Source organism: Siniperca chuatsi, linkage group LG6 (genome assembly GCF_020085105.1).
Source record: "Siniperca chuatsi isolate FFG_IHB_CAS linkage group LG6, ASM2008510v1, whole genome shotgun sequence".
NCBI lineage: Eukaryota > Metazoa > Chordata > Actinopteri > Centrarchiformes > Sinipercidae > Siniperca > Siniperca chuatsi.
In genome coordinates this window covers 22443292-22468768 of record NC_058047.1, presented here as the reverse complement: position 1 = coordinate 22468768, position 25477 = coordinate 22443292, and the positions used below count along the sequence as shown (strand labels likewise).

Genomic DNA, 25477 nt, shown 5'->3' with positions numbered 1-25477 from the left:
CTGCAAATACACAAAACACAACCAAATACAAATATACCAAACCAAACCAAAATACCTGATGTGATTTTGAAATTCAGCAAATAAATAATATCTCAATAATGATTTGCCTAGTTTTCGTGTCTACTCAAGCAGACTGACTACAGTCCTACTACTGATTAAGTAAAAAGGGGGGCATAGGACCTTTTTAGCCCATATATTATCTTATAGCAGCTACAGACATAATTGTGCTAAATGATAATATATGGGCTAAAAAGGTCCAATGCCCACCTTTTTTCTTAATCTGGTATACTGTATATAAGTAGGACTGTAATCAGTCTGCTTGAGTAGACATGAAAACTATGAGGTTCTTCTTACTAGACCATTATAAGGTAAGATGAATCTCTATCTATCTATCTATCTATCTATCTATCTATCTATCTATCTATCTATCTATCTATCTATCTATCTATCTATCTATCTATCTATCTATCTATCTATCTATCTATCTTTGTGTTGTGACATTGTCCTGTCTAAAGGTAAAGGGAAATAATAGAAATAATAAAGGTGTAATTTGTATTGTCCAAAACAGATGCAACAAGATTAACTGCAGAGTGAGGAGGCTGTCAATCAAACTGTCTGTACACGCAGTCCTGAGAAGACATCTAATCTAAAATAAGTGAAAATACCAGTGTGGGCGGACCATCTGTGTGCAGGACCTTTAACTCATGTGTAGATACAGTATTTTAGAATACTTCATCTTGATTAATTCCTATTTTTTATTTCATATATGGCCACTTGTATGCCTACTATTCCATTATATTTCTATAGTTTTTTCAATAAAGCTGGACACAAGACACTCAGATGAGACATCTAATATATATATATATGAATAAAACACTCCACATTCATGGTTACTTAAGTTATATAAGATGTAAATAAGTGTAGTTAGTTGTGCTTGACATTTAATAATCCAGTGAATCTCAACAGACAACAAAGAAATTATAAAGGAATAATTGGTGGTGTGACCTTCATGCAGTGCAGGGAAAAGTATTGTAAGGGTATGAAGGTCGGGAAGGTTGATGGATGTACTGAAGTGTGTGGCTCTGACATTGGAGACATTTGTTTGGATCCTCTGTTATTCTTTAGCTCAGTGCTGATTTTTCAATATTTAACTATGACTGGGATACTACAAAGAATGGATATTGTAGGGAAAAAAAGAAAAATGTTGACAACAATCATTAGCAGTCAACATTTTGCCGCTCAATGTGAACAGTTTGTCGTGTTGATATATAATATAAACCAGGATTTGTTCCCTTTGCGCCTCTAAAACGTATTTTGTTGATGTAAATTACTTGCACATGAACATTTTTGGAAAAACAGTTGCCACATAACAAGTTTAAACATTTTAAAAAACTGCACATATAGATACAATAATACCTAGCATTAATCAACAGCTCAGACAGTGACCCCTATAATTGTTGCTATAATCACAACCCAAACAGGAGTATAGATATAGTATTTGGTTTGAGTGTTTTTTTTCAGTGATGGAATGTAACTAAGTACATTTACTCAAGTACTGTATTTAAGTACACATTTGAGGTACTTTACTTGAGTATTTCTATTTTAATCTACTTTACACTCAATTCAGAGGGAAATATTGTACTTTTTACTCCACTACATTTATTTGACAGCATTAGTTACTAGTTACTTTTCATATCAAGATTTTATTCGTCAAAAATATGATCAGTTTATAAAATGATGGATTATTGTAGATGAAACTACCCAACAGTATATACAGTTGTTAAAATTAAATCTACCATGACAATATTCAAATGCTGCTTGGACGGAAATAAATCAGGAATACAATTCCAATAATAAATATATAATACATGTAACACTTTGAATGGGGCCTTTTTCCATAATGAGTATGCTTACTTTTGTTACTTTAAGTACAATTTGCTGCTAATACTTATGTACTTTTACTTAAGTAAAGTTTTGAACACAGGACTTTTAATTGTAACAGAGTATTTTTTCATTGTGGTATTACTACTTTTACTTAAGTAAAATATCTGAGTCCTTCTTCCACCACTGTTTTTTTTCATTTTCATCATTTGATCAATACAGCATGTTTAGACTGTTTGTGGACGGAGCTTGGACAGCATGGTGGGGATGGTGGTTGGGTTGCGCACATGGATGTAGTAGACGGCAGCTCCTCCGGCCATGACGGTTAGGCTCAGCTTAATCAGGCGACCAATGATGGAGGCCTCTTGCTCCTTCAGCTGGAAGAGACAGGTGGTAAGGTTTGAGTAATTAACACGTACAGTACTTAATGTTCAGATAAGTTGGGACTCAGGGACAGGTTATGCATTTAGCATGTCATGTAAGAAGAAACAGTGTTCATTTCAGACCTGTCTGGTTTTTAGGGGCTGGTACATGCGGTCAAACTGGGTGAAGATTGCCCTGCGAGCTCCCTCCCATTTCCCTGGTCCCATCAAGCGGTACTGGTAGGCTGTGACAGGTCCCCACAGAATCCTCTTAAACAATGGATAGTCTGTGAAGAAGAGCCGGAGGAGACTTGGCCGGACTCCAATCTCTCCTGCTATGTCATCCATGTAGGAAACAAAGTCCACCTGCAGGGGTGTCAACTTTGACACAATGTAACTGTGGAGAGCATAAACCAGATATTAATGCAGAAATTCCACACTAAAATGAATTGAAAAGTTCAATATGAGTATAAAATATAGCATTCTTTGTCACTCTGACCGGTGTGTTTACTATCCATGAATAAAGTCATTTAATTTGAAGAATTTCATTGCTGCCAAAAATGTTAAAAGTTCCTGAAACAGGTTTAAAGAGTACTTAAACAGGCTTTGTTAAAGTTACACGAATCAATAGTTTCATATTAACATTTAGCAGCTAAAGAGCTTGTTATCTCCCTCAGGAGTTGATGGAGACTAAACTCCAGACAACTAAAGGAGAGTGAATGTTGGATTTACATTAATCAAGTGACCACAAGCACGACTCCAAATGAATACTAATGTTGCTTTGTGTCTGCTAGATATGTAATCAGTAACTGTCTGCTAACATTTAATTAATTAGTGTTTACAGCTTGTTCCGTTGCCCCCAAGTGCCCCCCCTCCCCGAAAAAAAATAAAAAATCAGTGCAATTTTAGAAATGCAAGTATTATCATCTATTCACTCAGGGATATAACAGAAGAAGGGACAATGTTGGTTGCAACAAATAATCAGGCAAAGGAATACTGAGAGCTTTACTTTTTGTCAATATCCTTGGTGTCTTTCTCAACAGCCTTTTTCATGGCGTGGTTTGAGGGCAGCTTTTTATATCCTGAAGAACAAAAGACAGAAGACAGAGAGGTAAATAGACTGATGTGATTGGAATGTATCTAGACTAGTGGCAGGTGATAAACTGGACATGCCGCCTCACCTTTGAAGACACGTGTGACCCAACGGGCCTGCATTTCAGCCTGGGGCATGATGGCTCCAAGGGCATGGATGAAACCCACAACAGCCAGAGTGGGATGCTCCATGTTGGGAGGAAAAACATGCTTGTACAGACCCACACGGTGCCCAGACTTGTACACAGCATTGCTTGGCAAATAAGGAAAATCATAGCTGTAACCTGTGGCGAACACAATCGTATCCACCTGTAAAAAGGAAGAGACAAGCTTAAATTGTGCTTGAAATAAAGATAAATTCTTGGGGGTATCCTTGGAAACAAAGTTTTCTGACCTTTTCCACAATGCTGCCATCATCAAACACCACGGTGGAGCCACGGATCTCCTTCACATTTGGTTTGATAATGACCGACCCAGACAGAATCTTTAAAGGCAGGTCATCATTGATCACTGGGATCTGACTGAAGAGCCTGTTGAGGCAGCAGAAGAAGGTAGTGAGAATAACAAGGGAGAGATTAAGACATTTGGATGATAATGACAGAGGGAGAGTGACTCACACTCCAATTTAAATACTGTACATCCACAGATTCGACACACGTATCTTCATCATGAGTTGTAATGCTTAAATGTGATTGACTTTATTCCCTGCACACTTCAGCAACAATATGAGGAAGTGAGACTTTATGCAGAGTAATGATCTGTGTGGTCCTAACAGCACCTACCTGTGTGTGGGTTTGAGGGCATACATGGTGTGGTCATACATGGCGTTGAGTTTCTTCTCGCCAAGCCAGTTGAGGATGTTGATTGGCAACAGCTGGAACAAGATGTGGACAAAGCGCGTGTTGTACTTCATGTCCACTGGCAGGCCGTTGTCAGAAACCTGCCGGATGACCCAGGCACCGCGACGAGTGCTCAGGTACACCTGCAGAACAAGAGCAAGAGACAGACATCATTCAGACATGCATGAATGATCTTGAATCAATACCTGTATCAAAGGAAGACATGAGCAATCAGAAAAGACTCCCCAACCTGCTCTGCAACTCTGCTGCTCTCCACAGCGATGTCTCCTCCTGAGTTACCGATGCCGATGACCACCACTCTCTTCCCGTACATGTCTTCAGGCCCCTTGTAGTCCCAGCTGTGGAAATGTTTTCCTTCAAATGTCTCAAATCCTGGAACACAGCAGAATGATGTCTCATTATATTGTGTTACTCTTGTGCTAAGAGCAAGAAGTGAAAATGCTATAATTGTTTTAGCATAGAATGTAAAAATCAGCCTCATATTAATGCAAGCCTGGGCAAGATGTATGTAAACGGTGTCTCTACCGGGGAAGTCTTTGAGCGGCAGGTTAGGGTAGGTGTAGTGACCGGAGCAGCAGATAACTGCATCAAAGACATGCCTCTCCTCCTGTCCATCTCTATTCTCAGTCACCACTTCCCACTGACCAGTACGAGAAAAGTCTGGCCTCTGTCTGACACTCTTCACCGAGGTCTAAAATATATAAATGAATGACAGGCTCATCTATAGAAATAAATAATGGTGAAAATGTTTAATGAACCACGTACTCCTTTCTGCTCATGGGGATTTTGTTACCTGGAAGCGAATGTATTGCAGCAGTTTGAAGTGTTCTGCATACATCCTGAAGTATGTCAGGATTTTAGAGTGATGCATGTAGTTGGGGTAATCAGCAGGGATGGGGAAGTCACTGTAGCACATCATCTCCTTGGAGATGTTGATGGTTAGGGATCGGTAGATACTGGCCCTGTTTGGCTCTGACACTTCCTGCAGAGAAGAGGTTTGAAATGACAGAAAACATAGGAAAAGAAAAATGGTGGTAAGATTGACAGAAACTCTATCTCATCCAGTTTCCCTTGAATAGCTTGGGGCATAAACACAAAATGGTTGTCAGTACTTGACAACTTGCCCCTACTTGCCTTGAACTTCCACAGTCCGCCCATGTCATCACTGCTTTCAAAGCAGGTTGGCACCATGCCCTCATCCAGACAAGCCTTCATGCTGGTCAGACCAGAAGGCCCTGCCCCGATCACTGCTACTCTGTGCACCATGACGGAGCTGAATAAACAAAAGGGAAAAGTAGTTTATAACTCATCACTGTCATCAGATTTTAGTACATAATTCCAAATGTGTACCTTTCAGTCCCACCCACTGTCATCTGAGTATTTTCATGCTAAAGGCAAGTGTACTAGAAATGCACTATATCAAAAGAACTACATGTAAATGTGAACATTTTTTTTGTGTGTTTTCATGTTTAATATGTAAAGCTCTGTCTCTTTCCCAGCTCGTTTAAAATGCTCCAGTGAGACTTTAACAAGGAAGGTAGATCAAATATCTTAACATCTTTTCACCCCAACTTGCATTTGATTACAGAATTGCTTTGAGAATATTTATGATTGCATTCGGCATAAAGTTTTAGTCCTTGTTTAGATTAGTCCTGTTTTAGTCCTTGTTTAGATTAATAAACTCTGTGCTGTGCAATCTTTTCACTCTTCTTTTTTTAATTTTTTTTACAAACTATTAATTACTAGTGTTGTAATTGTGTCAGGGCAAAATGTGGAAATCAGCCTATCTACAATTCACCATTCACAAACTATTTTGCACTCCTTTGATAACCAGAAAAAAAGTCAATTTTCTTGTTTGATCCAGTCATGTTGCACTTCAATCATTTGCACATGAATAGGTCACATAACACATCTCACTAAAATATTACCAACTAACTCACCAATGGCACTAAAAATACCAGAATTCTGCAGTAAAATGTACCAGAAAGACAAGGTTATTAGCTCTCCTTCTTACCTTGATCCTTGTGTGTTGGTTTTTTGTGCCTATCAAGTGGAACAAGCGTCACCTGAGCACAGACTTTTATACTGAGACGGTGAGTTAAGATGCACATTCTTTTCTTTTTTCCCCTCTCTAGTCCTGCCCAAAAAAGGCGACTATCAGTTTAAGTTGTATTTACCCACATCCAATGGGTTTGACTTTGACTAAAGTTCAATTTGTGTCCTCAGAGTTAAATCAAGTGGGTGGAATTTGGAATGCTGATAAGTAACTGAGTAACAATGATTGTACACTTCACTCTATCTATCAATCAGTCATACATGAAATGAGACAGTTTCAGATTTGTTCCCCTTTTAATTAAAAATCAGTACAATCAAATCATTCATGAATAGGAATAGAATATTCCTTTAGAGAATATTGAACAGCACATTCAAATCCACTGAACATAACAGTGTAATCACATGACCATACAGGCATATGTATATACATTAAGCATAAGGTCTATACAGGAAACACACAATATAATTTATAGTATACAGCGGGCAAAATTGAGTGCAGTGAAATATATTTTAGCTGGCTTCATGTTTGCCAATGTGCAAGAATAAATGACATTTACTGAATAAGAGCTGAATAAACAACAAAATGCATCTTTCTTCACGGTGGTGTTTCTCAACCTGGAAGTAAACAGGTGACATGTGGAATGTGCAAATCTATTCTATAATCATTGTGATAAATGTCTTTTTTTCTTAGGTTTCCGCATCATCTCAATATCCACATGTAAGACAACACAAAAATCAATCATAATAATCATTTGGTCACAAAGTTCACTGTCCAGCATATTTAAATATGTGACAGAAGGCTAATGAAACAGAAAGGCTGGAAGCTACAACCTCTCGCTGGTCATCTTATCGCTCACACTGGGAAGCTCATAGGGCAGTTATTGCAGAGAGAGGGCACAGCATGTATGAGGTCTACAATGGGGCACCAGTGTACCAGAGAACAGTCTACTAAACTACACTGGTTCATACCAGCTATTTGGACCTGGTTTGGACCAACTGGCAAATGCCACATAAGTGGCTCACAGTCAAAAAGCAGGATATTTCTAAAAACTAAACAGACACAAAAACTAAAACATTCTTTCTGTCAAAAAATGGTTCAACAATGGTTCATACATCAAACATTTGCACAGAAATCATATTTCCACATATCTGATCATACTCCTAATCAACAGACAAATTAAAACAGACCCCCAAACAGAGAAATTAGATGGCACTTGTAGATTAACGAGTTCTGGTTTCTGGCAGTGCCAAGATGTGTGTGTGTAAAGTGAGCGCGACAGAGCCTACTGTTGTGCAACTTATTAAATGATCTGCTTCCTCCTGGCAGAGCGGTCATGCCCTACACACTCAGCGAGGAGGAGAACTGTGTGCATGTAGTCAATGAGTGGATCACATGCACAACACTTCCTTTACTTTTCTTTAAACTTTTTTGGAAAAATATGAGCAGTTCTGCTCAACAGTTGCATTTCATGATACTTATCTGACAATAAAAACTGGATTTAAGTTGGGGAAATGCCCTTCAGCTTCCACTTAGCTTGAACTGAAAAAAGGCAGTTGACGTGTATGTAGGCTAATCCTCTGATTTCATGGTTAGTTGAATACAAGCAAAATTATTGCTTAAATGACACATCATCCATCAGAAAAAATAAAGTCTCATTTGCTCTTCAGATTTGGTACAGATGTCTGACAGGGCACAAATAAGTTAACCACAACTTTTCACATGCTGTGCCCTCAATGGCTTACGTATGGGTCGCTAACGCTAACGTCAAAACACACATCTGTGTTACATCTTGACCACTGCCGTCATTTAAAGTGTAATATTAATGTTGGATCTCAGCCTGGCATTCAATCCACAGTCAGTGGGTCAGTGCGTGGATATCGATTAATCATCAAACATGCTGCTTCTGAGAAATAGTATGCGCACCTAAACACACACACACACTGACCTACTGACCGCCTGGTCAGTAGGTCAGCGTGTAAGGATTAACCCTCAAACAAACACACATGCTGACCCACAGGGTCACGTCTGAGACATTAAGATTCAAGACCAGTTCAGTAGGTCAAAGTATCATCACAAAAGAACTGTGGGAAGATATGCAACAGTTCAACACTTGGCTGTTAATCTCTTTACAGATGATTGCCTTTGTGAATCTTCAACTGAGAATTAGTGGGAAATGTAAACATTGTGAAAACACATGACAAAACATAAAAATCATGAGAAATCTAGCCAACCATTATTTGACATAGACAGTGCCATGTGGCATCACATTCGTTAGAGTTAGTAGATGAGAAATTGTGGCAAGGACTTTCTTTACATTCACAAACATTTTCACAAAACTGTCTCCAAGTTGAGATATGGGAGTATGTCACATAGAACTGTATGTTCATCTATTCCTGTCACGTAGCATGTTATAAAACTTTACCTTCAAACTCTGACCACTGATCCATGAACCATGGCAGCACACCAGGCCATTACAAAACAAACAGTCAAGACGTCCTCACTGACCCAACACTCATGCAAATTTAAAACCTTGTGCTACCATGGCGCTGATGGGAAATGATGTGCGTAGTTACACAATCTAGTACGTTTTTCAAAACTAATCTACTAATCAATCTCTCACTCAATCTACTAATGAATAAACCTAGTTTATCTTCGTCTGTGAGACTAGAATTATTGCAGTGCTTGCAAACATGGTTGGAGCAAAAAAAAAAAAAAAGTACAGTGCTGGTGTCTTTAGGAATGTTTTCACAGTGCAGAATTCTAGTAAGCTGTCATTTCTATGAACAAAATTTGAAGTAAGAAAAAATTATTCAATTCTATTATTTTAAACTGCCCCGTATCCACTCTGTTTTTCATTACCCACTGTAAGAACCAATGAAATCGAATGCATTCTGTGATTGTTACCACAATCAAATCATAATTGTGAATCTAAATCAATGTTTTAAATTTTCAGTACTTCCAAATCTGCTTGGACTGAGATTTAGTAAATGGGCTCATGACTAATATTATCCTCAGTGATCAAGTATGAACTTGTGGTGTGATTGATCACATTTCAGGTATTTATACATCTCCCTCCGCTGAGCTGTAGGTAGATCTCAGTCACACCTTATTCCATACTTTATAAAAAGGTGCCCAGATTAGTGGCATGCTGCCCCAAAACAGGAGCAAGATCTTGATTGAAAACTGACTCACAGATAGTTTCAAATTTGCTCATGTAATGCCATAAAGGGCTTAGTTTTGTACTAGAAAAGAGATGTATGATGTTGTGAATCAGTAAAAAACTAGTAAGCTCTTAACTGTCACTGATGTGAGTCTGTTGCCAGACTATGGGCCACTAACTGGTCAATAAAACCACAGCTAATCATATTCTTTAACTTATTGTGTTATGTAAACAAAAAGAGTTTTGTCAGATAACAGAGGTGCTGTTTCGTGTTTCCAACTCCACTTCGCCGTTCAAATAAAGTTCTTTGTTTAACTTCTAATAGCAAATGAAATTGACTGAAAAGACCTGTCCATGTTCAGTGACTGTGACTCCTTTACTGAGCCAAACTGTGGTTATTTGTCTTCAGTTTAGCAAGTTACATTTAGTGAACGGATGGTCCATTACTTAACAATGAAAATGTAAAGATATAGTATGTACCACCCTACTACATAAAACACGAGTCCATTCAATATGCAGCTTTCTTTCTGCTTACTGACAATGTATTGTACAGTGTGTCAGTCTTCAGCCTCATTACGCCATTTGAAACCGTCAATGCCTAGAGAAGAGGCTTCCCACACACTCTTCTTCTGACTTTGAATAAATTGTGTTGGAAAATGATGATTTCTTCCCTTAGACCCACAAATCAGGTAATGTTGTTTTCCTTGTTTAAGGGGAAACATTTTAATAATTAACGAGTTTGATAAAAGCAGTAATATGGTGTTAAAATACTAAAACACATACACATCTTCATGTATATTCACATCATATTACAACTGTATGTTCCGTAATAAAATTATTTGAAAATGATTTATGTTTTTGTGCATCACCTGATCACAATAAGGTTAAGTGTATGTAATCCATCAAAGTTTAGTAATCCTTAGTAATTAGTAATCAGCATTATGTGATATGTTTTGGTTGATTATTAATGAAACAGTGATACTGTCAAAGAAATAAGAATGGCCTGGTCAAATAAATTGGTGAAATTTATGTTTATGAGGGGTTTGGGTGTGTCTACTTGAAACTCATATCAGTAGTCGTGTGAAGAGGACATAAAAGTTCAGTCAGAGGAGAGAGCTTAGAGGCTAGAAATCGTCCCAAAGAAAGAGGACAGCTGAAGACAGGAGGGCAAGGTGCTCCCATTAACCCTGGCCTCAAATTACAACAATAACAGGAGGGGTCTTACAACGGTGTGCATACTGCCTGTGAAATATCAGTGTGCAGTTTGGGAGCAGCTGCTACTGGACACTTTGACACTCTAAAAAAGGAATTTCATCAGGGTTTGTTAGTAGAACCACTTAGGATACAGTCCCACTAATGTTTTTATTAACTTTTATACTACAGTATTTTTACAGTACTTTTTTAACTACTTATTGCTGTTTGCTTCTGCATTAATTGAATAAAGCTTAGTTGAAGAAAAAAGTGGGGGTATTTTCTAAAGAAAATGATTCACATTAATTATTATACCTCTCCTCTGCGATGTAAAATTTTAGGGTATATCTGAGTCAGACTTTGAAATTAACACTCCCTTAGCAACAAAAGTATACTTGCAGTTTAAATCATTTCCAGTGTCCAAAACAACTGTTAGAGTTAAAAAGGAGTTTACTTCATATTGTCCGTGAATCAGGCCGGTAAGGGGAGTGAGGTGGCCGCAGGAGGTAATCTGGACAAATCTGCTTCTCACTGGTCTATTCTGACAAATCCTGTACTATCTACTACAGACAGGCTAGTCACTGCAACCTTAAAGTGAGGGCTGAAAGTGGGATTTTGAACTTAAGTGTCAGATAACAGCAGACCAAAACTGTGTTTGATAGACCTCTCTTCTCTAGTCAAAAGTAAAATAATACATTTCATTTATATATGAGTCTAAAACACAAAAGGTGTGCAGGCGCTCTTACAATCAAGATTTAAACCTCCATGTCACCTCCTCCTTCGGTCCTTAATATTAAACTAACTGCCCCAGCAGCCCTTGCAGGGTTTGAGGTGAGAGCCACAGCATCTCCACAAGTTTATACTGGCAATAGCCCATCCAGAATCCAAACATCACGTCAGTCACATTGTGCCTGCCCAGCAGCACTCGGCTCAGCCCCACCAGGCCGGCCCACAGCAGGACGAGGACCCTGAGAGGGGCAGCCAGCACGAGGTGAGCCAGCAGGAACCGCCCACACATAGCGGCACGGGTGGCATGGCCCGAAGGGAAGGAGTAGCGGTCCACGGAAAAGGTGGCAAACATGTCCATACGGTTATGCGCTGGCCGACGCCGACGCACCACTGCCTTAACAATGGTAACCAGGACCAGGTCCAACAGCAGGCCTGGAGGGGATGAAGGGGGAGATGTGTTATACTGTATGAAGAAACAAAGCAGTATTAATGCAAAAGCCATTGGCAAACAGATATGAGACACTTGAAGTGGTTATTGTCCTTGGCGCAGATTTGCATCACAATAGAAACATAGATGGCTTGGTAAGCAAACCGATGTCACCTAATAGCTTAGTTTCTTTTGTTGGGATGATTTACACAAGTCAGAGCCAGCCTATAAAAAGTAATTTTTGGTAAAGGAAAGTGTCTACTCACAACCCCAAGACTGGTAAATGTGGCCTGTCCTATAGTGCAGTAGATTTACAAACATGTATTGCCCAGAGCAAATGTTAATTGGTCAATTGCACAAAGCAGATCAGGTGATGTGCGAGTTTGACTGTTAGTTCACCGTAGACTTAAGTTATCCAGATTCACAAAACCTGACAATGATGATCCAGAATAGAACTTTCTCACTACTGTCAAACACAGGTGTAATTAATAACAGTGATAATGGCTACAGTCCATTTAGGTGTGTCAGGGTGTAGCAGGAAAAGCACAGGTGTTACTGAAATCATTAACAATGGCTCTGTTCTATTCAAGTGTCCCAGTAAGCCATGACAGTGTGACAGTGAGCCAACATGAACAATGCCAGGACCCTCATTAATTTGAGCTTTTCCTACTGTGACATGCCAAAATGTCTTCTGTAAAAAAGGCCTATCGTGCATGCTGGCTCAGAGGCCCAGCGGCACACTTATATGGAGCAGAGCTATCCTTGATGTTATTAGTTGCACCTGTGCTTTCTGCGATTACAAGTCAAAATGGATGCCCTGCAGTCTCACAAAGTTGGCTCCCGTTTAACTGGAGATCAAGAACAGTGTATTTGAGGCAAACTACTGGTCCCTACGGGGCTTTCAGGCACAGCTTGTACAATTTTATTTAAAACTGTATGTATTAAATCCTCACATCCAGTAAATATAGACAGCATGGCTGATATGGGATAGACATGGGTAACTAACTGTGATAGTACAATGAATAAATGTGAGCTACCGTATACAGAGCATTGCTGATCATATCTGGAGGAAACCTGCGGCTTATGTCTGCAGCTTATATTTAAAAAGGGTGGTAGCTGCCCTCCACTTTGGCCCAGTGGAATTTATTTAATTTGTGTCATTGCATTGACCATATAAAAGTATTTTGTGTGAACAAGTCCTTGATGTTCTCCAGGGCTGCAGTGCTGAAAAATGTATGCAACTTTCAGGAGGCACTGAGCCAACCGCAGCCGGGAGTCCAATGAAAGGATATCAGCAAAATGAATATGCAACAGTACATTTACTTAATTATAGAAACTACTCAATAGTCAAATAACTGCTGTTGTTAAAAGCCGTGTTTCATAACTAGAGTGTACAACTGGCTCAGAAATTGAACTGCAGCCTGCTGTTTCATTTATAAGTTGTCATTTTGATTTGAGGGCAGTATTTTGTCCATGTCAGAATCCTGAAGAAACGGTGGCTTCAAGTAATTATGATGAAGTGGGATTTTCTTAATTCTTACCTGGCTTACATGCACAATCATTTAATACCTCTTAAAAACAGCCTTCTGGTGGTTAAAACAGGTCTATCTTAATGCAGATAAAACGGTCTATACAGAGGACCAAAGACTGTTGCTTACTGTCTAAGATCAGGCATTCAGGAGGGTTGACTGCTAAATATTAAATGACCACTGATGTTTGGTGGCAAAAATAAATTATTTATCCAATACTATTAACATTCAGTGTACCCTTGAAGCAATCTTCCCTATTGCAGCAGTACTTCCTGAAAAACAGCGAGGTGAGATCCCCCCTCTGTCTGATAAACCACAGACAGATGCAGAAAGCATTCTTCACAGCTTCTCTAACCTGAGCAAAATGCAGCTATAGAGGCAGACTTGCCTCTACCTGCCTCATAATTACTGCCACCTGAAAAAAACATTCACCCACACACAGGAAAAAAACAAGTCAGAAAAGTTCATGTCAAGCAAAATGAAAAATTAAGTATACACAGTAAACTGCCATTGTGGGCTCGTGTTACTGGGCAAAACAACCAGACCTCTGAGAACATATGTGGGAACATAATGTGACCTCTCTCAAATACTGTGGCACTGAAAACGCCAAACACACACAAATCCTCTTCCTCTGACAATAAGCCATTCTTGATGTACAAACTGGATGCGCCAGTGCACTTACAGGTTTCAGTGAAGAAAGTTCAAATGAGGGGCGCCTATTGGCTTGCAGAATTTGTTTTAATTCCTTATAGATTTTTACTGACTGTTAAGTGACGCAATCCAAGTAAAAGCTGCATTACCGTTCATAAATCAATCTAAAGTAAAAAAAAAAAAAAACGGCTGTGCTATGTCTGATTAACTGAAGACCAGTGTGAGCTTCAAAACCCCTCTCCCAACTCTTCTCCAGCCCACCATGCTGTACTCATGGTGGGACCCTCCTAATGAAGACAAGATAGCAGAAAACATTTAGTGAATAAAGCTTGGTGGTGTGATGTGTTTTAATTCTGATGGGCCTGCATTGCAGCTTGCACTGGTGTACACCTCGCTTTTCTGATAATCTTGAAACCAACCTCACTACTTCCTCATAGTATATATTTCCTTCCTGTGGTCTCACAAAGTGTCAGTCAGACAAATTCAGGATTATCTGGAGCAGGCTACCACAGCTGACTGGACTCCACCCTCTGAAGGCACAGAGAAGTCACAACAAAATAAGACATCACTTAGATGGCACTTCTTTCTACATTTCACACAATATAACAATTTGCAAATCAGAAGAATTCACCTGTTTGCCAAGCTGACGTGATTTACACTAGTATGGGACGAGATATATTATAGGAAACAACATGTAGGTTATAACTAGAGATGGGTAGGGGAAACTGCACAGATATGGATTAGGGCCAGAATGAACAACAGATGAGGTGAGAACCTGCCAGCACTGCAGGGAAGTTAAAATGGGTCAGAAAATGAACATAAATGCTCATGGGAGGTGGGATCACTTGTGAGCTCTGATAGAAGAACTGCGCATGGCAGATGAAAACAAGGGAAGAAAGATTTCTGTGTTAATTCCCTCCTAGAGAGACACGGAGTGACATATGGAGGAACACAAATAGCGTTTTTTTTTTACCCATGAGAAGGTTGAGCATAACTTCTTGTCCTGTAGCACTGTCACTCTTATACAGACAGTAGGCGGTACCAGCCAGCCAAGGGATGCCATGTCCCGATATCTCTATCAGCTTCATTAACGGGCGCACACTGCCCCAGGACGAGTCTTCACAGGCACACACCCCCAGCCGCTTGGACAGCCACAGGTCGATGGCGAGCAGGGAGCTGAGCGCTACGCGGATGAAGGACGGGTTGAGCCGTATACCGTCCTCTTCTGGAAGCCCCTGACCGCTCGCCGAGCCCGTGGAGGAGCTGGAGCCCCGGCGCCGAGTGGGGCTCTCCGAGGCTCGGAGGCGGGCGGTGGTTGTGTCGGAGCCCTGCCGCTGAAGGAGGTGCGGCGGCGAGGACCGGTTAATCGGCTTCGTCAGCGACATGAAGTCGTAGCGGCCGTTGGAGCTGCCGAGCACCGGGCTTCCTCCGCTGCGACCGGTGTTTTTAGCTTTAGGAGAAGGCATTTTGTCTGTTAATGTACCGACGTAGACACGTAGGTGTGATGTAGCTGCACCGCAGTGGTAAATTTTCTGCAGTGCTGTGCGGGTTGTCGCTCCTTTAGCTCATCTGTTGTACGTTTCACAATTCATATCACGTCCAGTTACATTGAGCTGAATCGCCATCTTTGTTGTTCTATTCGCAAAGCTACCTGGGAAATTGTGTTCTTCTAGAAACTTACACGTGAGCGGTTTCCTCTGACTCCTGGACACGTTGCTATGGCAGCAGTCACATTGCATTGACCCTAAAATAGAAATAAATAGAATAAAATGAAATCAAATAAAAGAGTTGGAGAGCTGGTTTCTGAGTTAAGGACCCTTAGTAATCCCTAGATTGTGCCTCGGTGGAAAGGATCTCTTTGAATGATGTAATAATTCTCATATCGGAAATGTTTTAAAGGATAATGGTGGAGTTATTTCGTTTTTCTCACTGTCTGTAAACTCCATGAAAAGATCAAACCCAACGCCTGTCTCTCAATACTTACTGACTTTTCACTAAGCTCCATTGTTCTTCCATTGTTCTTCTTTTTTAAGACATAAATCATTAAAACCAGGTCACAAATATTTTGTTTCATTTTTTTAAAGGCTCAGGCTATTTAAAGCAGCGGAGGTCAGATTTCTTCAATTTCTACCAAATGTGTCCTTGTTTTATGTAGAACTTTAGACTGTCTATAATTCTGTCTGTAAGATCTGCAAAAACAAAAAAACTCTGAAGACATCCCTTCTTTTAAGAGACATTGTGGACAAGATTATTATTTATATTATTTATTAAATTGATTGTTTATTTTATAAATGTATTAATTATTTGCATACATTTGTTTGTATATATAGGCCTATTTATACATTTTATTTTTTGCTTTTCTGCTTGTAATGTGTTTGTTATTTTAACAAAGTTGTTAAAGTATTTAAAAAAAACGCTCGACCTACGTAATTGAAGTTAACCCCGCCCCTATCCGGGTCCGTTCATGTGGTGCTGATCACTGCAGGCCAGCCAGGCGTCATATGATTTAGATTGTACGTCTATTGCCTGATCCACACTCCGGAGCAGAAGGTGGCGGAAATGCACCAATAAGCTGGATGCCAACCGCCGTAAAACAAGATTAATAATAATAAGAAGAAGGCCAGCCAGGCAGGCAATCCCCTTTCTTTCTCTTGTGTCTGAGCTGCTGAGAAGAGCGACATGCCTGGACTTCTGTTGGGAGACGAGTTCCCCAACTTCGAGGCCGACACCACCATCGGCAAGATCAAGTTCCACGATTTCCTGGGAAGCTCGTAAGTGCGCAAGCTTCCCGTACAGGCAATCACATTGTAACTCCTTTGTTTTATTCCGAGGGTTGAAATGTGCTTGTAACCGTGCACCATTTGATTGAGCCATGGTAGCTGGGTGTGTGCGGGCTGTGAGACTGAGAAGCTTGCGCGTCCCCTGATCTGAGTAAGGATTCATTCTGAATTCAAAACCCAGGCGCCTGGTTTTATAGCGACCTGACACACCAGTCCAGAGAGGGACTTGAACCGCGATCTCACTGTGACAGCAATGAGACACCTGCTGGCTGACACAGACAGCATTACACAAGCATGACTGGTTGGATTAGAAAATGATAATATACCATAAATGTGATATAATACACATACACATTTTTTTTTACAAGCTTTAAACAGTTATATTTGTGTTTTTGAATGGATAAAATCAACATAGAGCGGTCCTAGCGGTAGACCGAGCAATGGCAGCCAGACTCAGTGAGGTGTAAGCGCAGTCAGGACAAGGCCTGTATTGTTTGTGTGAACTTGGAACTGTGCTTCATTGCTTGCACCCATGTTGGCATCAGCTCTAATGCCCAACCCTGCTTTCTCAGCTGTTTTTTTGTATAACAGCAGAGAGAAAGGATTACTATTGCCTTTGATGAACATAGGCAGAGTATCATGCTCCAACAACTTAATGCAATCGCTATTTGAATGATTTTAACAGTATTTACCTGTTCCAATATAGTGGGTTGAACAACATAAAAATTAAAGCCGTTTCTAAAAACTTTTCAGAGTAATCTAATTCTACGTGTTTGACTGTGCATCTTCTATTCTCTCTTGATCCCCCCTGTATTTGCTTATCCTGAAGGTTGGGCGTGCAGTGAATGATCAGATATGGTGTTGCAACAGTGTAACTGGCTCTAATTTCGTGATGGTGTCAAAATAAGGAAACCACCCAGTTATAATAACTGCATATTAATAACTAGGCCTACCTCCTTTCCTTAGTGGTAGCCAAGTGGAAAAGTCACAATTTGCAAACCCAGCAGAGCAAAAAACACAAGTATCAATTGTCTTAGAATAGCCCATGTGTGGACTATGTTGTTTAATACAAATTTAAAGCAGAGGGTTTTGCAGCAAAAAATCAAATGATTTGTTTTTTTACTTCTTGTCAATGTTTAAATCAAGTCCAGCATCTCAACACATTCCCCTTAGCAACTGTGTCAGTGTCTAGGGTTTGTTCTACTTGAACAAATTGGGATGGCCCCAATCTAATCGAGGCTTCTGGTCACTCCATAATCAGGTGATCAAAATGCCTGTGAGGAGCAAAGCTGTTCTCTTGCCCCTGCCTTGTGATAGCACATTACAACACATTGATGAGTAATTCCACAGGAATCATGTGAGGCAGAAAACCCATGTGATTCCAACAATTTCAAGTGTTACACAGTGATGTTGTTGCATCCGTCTTACCCTTCACCCCCTCCTTGTCAAACACATTGTTTATTTTCAGTACAACACAGCTGGATTTAATGTCTTGAGCTTGAGTCTGCCAGATTCACAGACACCTGTTGCTTCAATCTGTGGCTGGAATTTCCTCTACTGAGACTCAATGTTCTCTGTCTTTCTTTTTTTTTATAGCCATTTCTTCCTCTTCTGTTGTCTCAACTCCCACTGCTTGTGCTCTTTCTCTCTTTTTTTTTTTTTTTGGCTCTTCTTAAATTCTAGACTCTATGGGAAACATGGGTGCATCAAGACGCAAATGCACAACAACGGACATAAATACAGAAAACACATAAGACTGAATAAATGTACATGTTAAGAAATTAGTTATGTAAGGTGCATTTAATACTCGGGGACATGGAAGCAAATATTATTTTAACTCTGTGCAGGTTTGACCTTTAGTCCACTTCATTTAGCTTGATTACTTGAACTTGTGCATAGGACGTAACATGGCCAGTCCATAAACTCTGAACTTTATGCAAGATCAGTTTTAAATAGGAATACATGAGTGTAGGCTGAAGAAAATGACGTGTAGAGCAAAGACCTCCATTTCTTTGTCTGTTTTTCCTCTGTAGATGGGGTATCCTGTTCTCCCACCCAAGGGACTTCACTCCTGTCTGCACCACTGAGCTCGCCTGTGCCGCACGGATCAGCGATGAGTTCAAGAAAAGAGGTGTGAAGATGATTGCCTTGTCGATTGACAGTGTTGAGGATCACTGCAACTGGAGCAAGGTTGGGGATGCACACACACGCTGTATACCTCTACCTCTGTTTAATTGTGGTGTGTAAGCACTGAAAGGATAATTTCGGTGATCAGGTCAGGCTACTGTGGGTGGAGTGACACTTAATGAAAGTAATTAAAGCTCACTTACTTTCATTGCTTAACACTGACATTTTAAAGCTTGCAGGTGACTTTCTATGCAGAGACATTGACAGTAGTGTCTTAGTAGTATCTTCCAACTCCACCTCGAAACAATCCAATAACACCGGAGATGGCAGCTCGTACAACTCTCCACTACTTGGACACAGGAAAAAGTTCGCCGCATTGATTAACTTGAAATATCTCAGCTGTCTGTGAGAATTATTCTTCAAACCAAAAATGCAGTCTTCTTGTTTAACAGTTCATTAAGTGTACATTAAATAGTCACCAATCTGTCAATTTTAATATATTTTAATTTTTAATCTAATTTAATTTTAATGTTTTAAAACATTAAATAAAAAATCAATAAAAAAACTAAGAAAATTAAAAATGTATTTAATAACATTAAAATTAAATTAGATTAAAATTAAATGTATATATTAATTTGATTCAATTCAATTTTTATTTTAATCTAATTAAATTTCAAATTTGATTTATTGTGAATTTAAATTTTGAATTTGATTTTATATTTTTACATTTGTTATTTCAATTTAATTTAATCTATATTTTATTTATTTTGATCAAATTTAATCAAATTAGTTTTCTTTGAATTTAATTAATTAAATGTAATTTTTTATTTTAAAGGACCAGTATGTATGATTTAGTGGCATTAAGCTGTGATTGAATACCGCTCGCCTTCCCAGCGTTTAGAAGAAACTCGCGAAAAACGCGAACGGCCCTATCTAGAGCCAGTGTTTGTTCGTCCATTCTGGGCTACTGTAGAAACATGGTGGTGCATTATGGCAACCTCTGTAGAAAGGGATCCGCTCCCTCTGTAGATTGTTATTCTAAGGTAATGAAAACACAACGATTCATATTTTCAGCTGATTATATACTAATGAAAACATACCTATAAATATATTCCATTTCTGCCAATAGATCCTCCTAAATGTTACACACTGCACCTTTTAATATAATTAAAATGTTAAAAAGGCAATTAAAATAATTCATTTTTTATCTAGATTTGATTTTTCTTTTTTTACTAAATTACATTTTTTTTAGTGAATTTAATGGCAGATATATGGAATAAAACGGTATCCATCAGTCAAGATAATTATAATTTGTGAATATTATATTACTTTGCTCTTGCTTGCCTCTAATTCTGAACAGCATTGTTATTGTGCATGTGCCCCTGTGGTAATTGGTGGAAACTGAGGATTCAAATATTCATGAGGTAATTCCTACCCTCAGCACAGACTGGATTCACTGTGATTTGCTTTTAACTGGGTCACCACATTACAACAACGCCTCCTCAGAAAGGCCAGTGATTGGTCCAAGAGGGAATGTTTACTGGGAAAGTGTCCGTTAAAGGAAGTGTGTGGTTTTGATTTTACAACAGTAACACCACCTGCTTCCCTACCAAAAAAAGTTGAAAACTACATGCTTTTTGAGCCTAATATTTGCTCTCTTTGCCCACTCAGATTATTGTTAATATCTGTGAGGCAACAGTACGGACCACTTAGTTCATGGCCCTCATAGGGACTTGTAACGTGCTACTGAACCATTTATGGCTCATGCAAGAGTTAAAGATTAAAGGTCTCAGGTCATCAAACCTGTGCTGCAATGATGGAGATGGCTGTCAGTATTAACTTAGTATCCTAAGTTAATCATGGAGTGATTAACTTAGGATACTGACATACACACATTAACAAAGGTGTAAAGGCTGAATGTGTCCCTTCCCTCTGTTTAGGATGTGATGGCATTTAACAGTGAGGCTGAAAGCGCTCTGCCCTTCCCCATCATCGCCGATGACAAGAGAGTGCTGTCTGTCCAGCTGGGCATGCTTGACCCCGATGAGAGAGACAAGGATGGAATCCCCCTCACCGCTCGCTGTGTAAGACACCTGTCTTCCTTTTTACACTCAAACACTAATGGCCTCTTCACCAGTGCTGGACATATTTTGTATTACAGCACTACACCGTCATCTTGATATGCAAAAAGCAGGTGATTGTAATCAGAGAAAAACAAACGCCAAAGCACAGTATCATGATCCAGAATTAACAGACACCAAATGCGAGTAAAAAATGGTCTTGTGCAGAAAAATCTGTCCTGAACAGACTTTCTTGCCTGTGAAAGGCTTTGGCACCTCATTTGGCTGGCCCATCAAATCAGAGCAAAATTATGGCTTTGTGCCATACAGGCTGTTGATTGGCCACATTTTACACAGTGACGGCATCTAAACAAATGCTATCCCGTCTTCTCTTTCTGCTGGTTGCTTAGGTTAGCTGAATCTCAGTGATAACCTCATGTGGCAACAGGCAGCAGTCTAAATCTTTCTCACAGGATCGAACTCTGTACATGAAAATGGATTTGATGACATGTTTTGTAGGAAAAATATATTTTTATGCTTCTGGGGAATGTAAACTTTTCTGAACAGTTGAATTAAATTGTGGACATATTTTATCACCAGAATAGTGCATTCTGTGTTATGTTGACCCTGCATTATCCTAACCCCCTTTTAGGTCTTTGTGATTGGCCCAGACAAGAAGCTGAAGCTGTCCATCCTCTACCCTGCCACTACCGGAAGGAACTTTGATGAGTTACTCCGAGTTATCGACTCTCTGCAGCTCACTGCGCAGAAGAAGGTTGCCACCCCTGTCGACTGGAAGGTACACAGTTAAACCGTTTGTTCATGTCAGTCAGCAGCCTGGGTGATCGTAGGAAACAAAAATGGATGCATAGCCCTCTTTACAGACAGATAATGTTGACGTGACAGATACATTAACTGTGCACACATAAAGCACATACAGCACAACATTTTTCTGTTGCCCCTGCTTTTAGCATTATTCAGCCAGTCTGCAAATGGCGCACAAATGCTTTGATACACTGGCATGTCCTATATAATGTTATTAGAAGAAATAAGTTAAGACCCACCTTCAACATCTGATCAATAAAATGCATCAGCTTTAATCTAATGGAAACAGCTTTATCAGTGATGTCATTATTTTTTTTTATTTATTTTTATTTTATTTTGTTATTATTATTATTATTATTATTATTATAAAAAATCATTAGCGTTTTTTTTAAGAAATATTTTGAATAGTTGGGAAATACACTTATAGGCCTTGTTGCTGAGAATTAGATAAGAACATTGATACAAGTCTCTAATCGGTCCGTTAAATATGAAGCTACAACTAGCAGCCAGTTAGCTTAGCTTAGCATTACTGAAAGCGGGGGAAAAAGTAGCCTGACTCTGTCTAAATGTAACAAAATACACCCATGGAACTCTTGTAAAGCTCACTAATTAACATGTTATATTTCATTGTTTCAATTCTTTTATGGGGGAGGGTTACGTGCCTGACTATTTCTTGACCTGGAGCAGTGACCAGTGCTAAGCTAACTGTCTCATCTTACATTTTACATATTTCGATTACATTCATTTAGCACACACACTTGAGCAACCTGACTTACAATACATGCTATACCTCCATAAGAACAACAGCTAGAGATCATAAAAAATGTTGTGCTTTCCTTCCAAAGAAACAATTTAAGCGTCTGTGACCTCATTTTTAGTGAGAACTTTAAAGAAAATGACCAAAAGCTACATGAAACAGGAGCCATATGATGCTACTACATAATTATCATTACAGTGAAGGCTTCCTGTAAGACTTTAATTAAAACTAGGCCCTGCTTCTGAAATACACTTCTCTGTTCTTGTCTCTTTCAGCCTGGCGACAAAGTCATGGTCATTCCCTCGCTGTCTGAGGCTGAAGCTGCTGCTCTCTTCCCCAACGGTGTTACCACTAAAGAGGTGCCTTCTGGGAAGAAATACTTGCGCTACACCCAGCCCTGAAGAGACACTTAAGACTACATCCTGCTATAGTTTACTGCTCTTTGACCTGGAAATCTTTGGATGATAATTCACATATATAGCTGACCAGAAGCACAGATGCACTTATCTGATTTGATGACTAGTTTTCTTTAGTCATGCAATGTGTCCAGCAATGAACCAGGAGCATTTCTAGTGTCATTGTACAGTGCCTTGTTTACCTTCCTTCAATAAACACACTTTCACACATGTCCTCTGAATCTTTGAATCTTTTCACACTGTGCACAGTTTTGGACAACATCCTCTGCTATGACTTACTGTACCACTAGGTGTCCTTCTACAACCTAAAATAGAAAATCACCATGCTGCTTTTGCTGCAGTACCATCTTATATCAATAGGTGGCAGACTATGCACAATGATTCACCCACTGATGGTATCCTCTGACAGCAGCTAGGGTGTAAGCGCCAATCTTACAAACAATTGCAGTGATAGGGAGTGGTACCACATGTACTCAAATGTCTAGTTCATTTCAATTACCATGAATTAAAATTGATATCTACTTTCAGCAGTGTTGTTGAGGCAAAACAAGTTACAAATAGATTTGTAGAGTAAATGCTGCCAACTCAGCATTGTAGGCTAATGCCCTAAATGTCTTAATATACCATGGATTGGTGTTTTAAATTGATACTTCTGTTTGCTCTATGCTTCATGTCAATGCCTTTTAAATGCCATTATCCAGATGAAACTTAACAGCCCAAGAAGAGGCAGCGGTGGAAAGTAACTAAGTACATTTGCTTAAGTATAATTTTTAAGGTATTTGTACATTTTGATACTTTATGCTTCTCCATTTCAAATAGAGTATTGTACTTTTTACTTGACTACATTTACTTACAGATTAAGATTTTACATTTAAAATAAAAACAATATGATTCAGAAAATGTCTTCAGATTAAACCAGTGGTTTTCAACCTTTTTGTAAACTTTTTACAAAAAAGCAGTGTCTAGTTGTGGCCGCATGTCACATTTCAGATGTCTATGAGTTAGCAGTTTCTCCAAAGAGACATTTCTAAACGTCTCACACATGGCTTAATTTCAATAACTGTTGGAGGCCCATAGAAATACAATTATCCATTATTTCACAAAAAACTCCTCTCCCATTAATCTTTATTTCATTTCAGTTCAGCTGAATAAAAACAGAATATGGCTAAATTACCTCAATAAAAATACACAGGATTGTGTATATAAAACTATAAAGCATCACATCAAATCTCTGTATTGCAGACACAGATGAAGGACTGAACTGACACTCATTTTTCAGTTTCAGCAAACTCATCTCAGCAAGTTGACTACAATTGTAGATGAGACACAGAAGCCAGGACTAAAGTGTAGGGTTCCTCTTTGAGTTATTCAACCCTCAAAAGTGCATGGCGGAGGATCGTATTAATTACTTGAAGTAGTCTGAAGGTGAACGCTGATCTCACGCACACATGCACACACACTCTGGCCTTGCATTCACTCTAAATCTGAGGAATGCTGAGGTCAAAGAGAAAAGATGGGATTCCCTTTGAGTGAGGAGGGAGGCAGAGAGTGTACAGAGCCAGATAAAATATCTTTGGGCCCTCCTTCTTTTCACTCCTGTCATCCACACAACTGGAACTGGAATGCTATTCTTCTTCTTTTCCTTTTAATCATTTGCTCACTTGACAGAATTGCCCCAGAAAAGTTAAAGAAACAGTGATATATTGTGTTTTTTTGTATTGTTTCTCTTATTTTATTTCTCTTCATTAGATTGCAGAGATTGTACAGACAGAAAGGGCCTACATTCTTCTGGATGCTGGTTTCTCAAATGTGTGATGAAAGTGCATGTATTCATCAGGTAACCCTTGCCCTCCACCTACTCTTGTCTGTTCTCTCTTTCCCTTCTCTGGTGGCTGTTTTTCCCCAGGAGTCGTCCAAAATAACACCCACACAGACACACCGTACCGATCAAATGCATTTCTCAAATTCCAGGCTACAATAGCCTGTGCCAGAGCATGAGAAGTGCTTTGGGTGTCAGACGCTGGCTTAATTGCCCAGTACCAAACCGCCTCTCCCTCCCCCCTCCTGTTCATCTGTCACCTCTCCCTTTTTGGCTATCGAACCAACTCACCCCACCTCGCCTCAGCAACACTAGTACATGTAACACAACACCAGCCCAGGCCAGGTCTCACCGGGCAAAACACAACACACCAGCTGCTGGTCTCTCTCTCTCTTTCTAACATTCTCTATAACACACACACACACTACACACACATCATACTGCTGATCAAAGACATAAACACTGCTCTCTGCTCTTACTGTGAACACATTTTGGGAAATATGCTTATTAGTTTATAGAGAAGATTGATACCACTCTCATGTTTGTATGCTAAATATGAAGCTACAGCCAGCAGCTAGTTAGCTTAGCTTAGCATTAACACTGGGAACAGGGGGAAACAGCTACCCTGGCCCTATCCGAAGTTAACAAAATGTGCCTACAAGCATCTCTAAAGCTCACTAACATGTTTCTAGCTGTTTTTAGTCTAAGCTATGCTAACTGACTGCTGGTTGTAGCTGAACAGAAAAATATGAGAG

At 39.5% G+C, this 25477-nt stretch overlaps 3 protein-coding genes across 3 annotated transcripts; 1 reads left to right on the top strand and 2 right to left on the bottom strand.

The window, feature by feature from the left end:
• Nucleotides 1-841: 841 nt before the first annotated feature.
• LOC122878284 (flavin-containing monooxygenase 5-like) lies at nt 842-6395 on the bottom strand. Its single transcript, XM_044200870.1, has 11 exons — nt 6210-6395; nt 5330-5468; nt 4989-5177; nt 4721-4886; nt 4425-4567; nt 4118-4317; nt 3730-3865; nt 3425-3644; nt 3253-3325; nt 2388-2640; nt 842-2258 (listed from the first exon to the last, which is right to left on the bottom strand). The coding sequence occupies exons 2-11, from the start codon at nt 5459-5461 to the stop codon at nt 2109-2111; spliced, it is 1662 nt and encodes a 553-aa protein (XP_044056805.1). The 5' UTR covers nt 5462-5468; nt 6210-6395; the 3' UTR covers nt 842-2108.
• A 130-nt stretch (nt 6396-6525) lies between these two features.
• plpp6 (phospholipid phosphatase 6) lies at nt 6526-16249 on the bottom strand. The gene is made up of 2 exons (XM_044200867.1): nt 14912-16249; nt 6526-11763 (listed from the first exon to the last, which is right to left on the bottom strand). The coding sequence occupies exons 1-2, from the start codon at nt 15402-15404 to the stop codon at nt 11396-11398; spliced, it is 861 nt and encodes a 286-aa protein (XP_044056802.1). The 5' UTR covers nt 15405-16249; the 3' UTR covers nt 6526-11395.
• Nucleotides 16250-16391: 142 nt separating this feature from the next.
• prdx6 (peroxiredoxin 6) lies at nt 16392-23113 on the top strand. The gene is made up of 5 exons (XM_044200869.1): nt 16392-16709; nt 18752-18908; nt 20786-20929; nt 21558-21704; nt 22763-23113. Exons 1-5 carry the CDS (start codon nt 16618-16620, stop codon nt 22886-22888), a joined length of 666 nt encoding a protein of 221 aa, XP_044056804.1. The 5' UTR covers nt 16392-16617; the 3' UTR covers nt 22889-23113.
• Nucleotides 23114-25477: the final 2364 nt, after the last annotated feature.

Coding starts and splice junctions, on each gene's coding strand:
- prdx6 (XM_044200869.1), top strand. CDS start 16,618: ATGCCTGGACTTCTGTTGGGAGACGAGTTCCCCAACTTCGAGGCCGAC. Junction 16,710..18,751: donor CACGATTTCCTGGGAAGCTC/GTAAGTGCGCAA, acceptor TTTCCTCTGTAG/ATGGGGTATCCTGTTCTCCC. Junction 18,909..20,785: donor ATCACTGCAACTGGAGCAAG/GTTGGGGATGCA, acceptor CCCTCTGTTTAG/GATGTGATGGCATTTAACAG.
- LOC122878284 (XM_044200870.1), bottom strand. CDS start 5,461: ATGGTGCACAGAGTAGCAGTGATCGGGGCAGGGCCTTCTGGTCTGACC. Junction 5,178..5,329: donor GCGGACTGTGGAAGTTCAAG/GCAAGTAGGGGC, acceptor TCTTCTCTGCAG/GAAGTGTCAGAGCCAAACAG. Junction 4,568..4,720: donor GCCGCTCAAAGACTTCCCCG/GTAGAGACACCG, acceptor GCTGTGTTCCAG/GATTTGAGACATTTGAAGGA.
- plpp6 (XM_044200867.1), bottom strand. CDS start 15,404: ATGCCTTCTCCTAAAGCTAAAAACACCGGTCGCAGCGGAGGAAGCCCG. Junction 11,764..14,911: donor TATGCTCAACCTTCTCATGG/GTAAAAAAAAAA, acceptor CATCCCCTCCAG/GCCTGCTGTTGGACCTGGTC.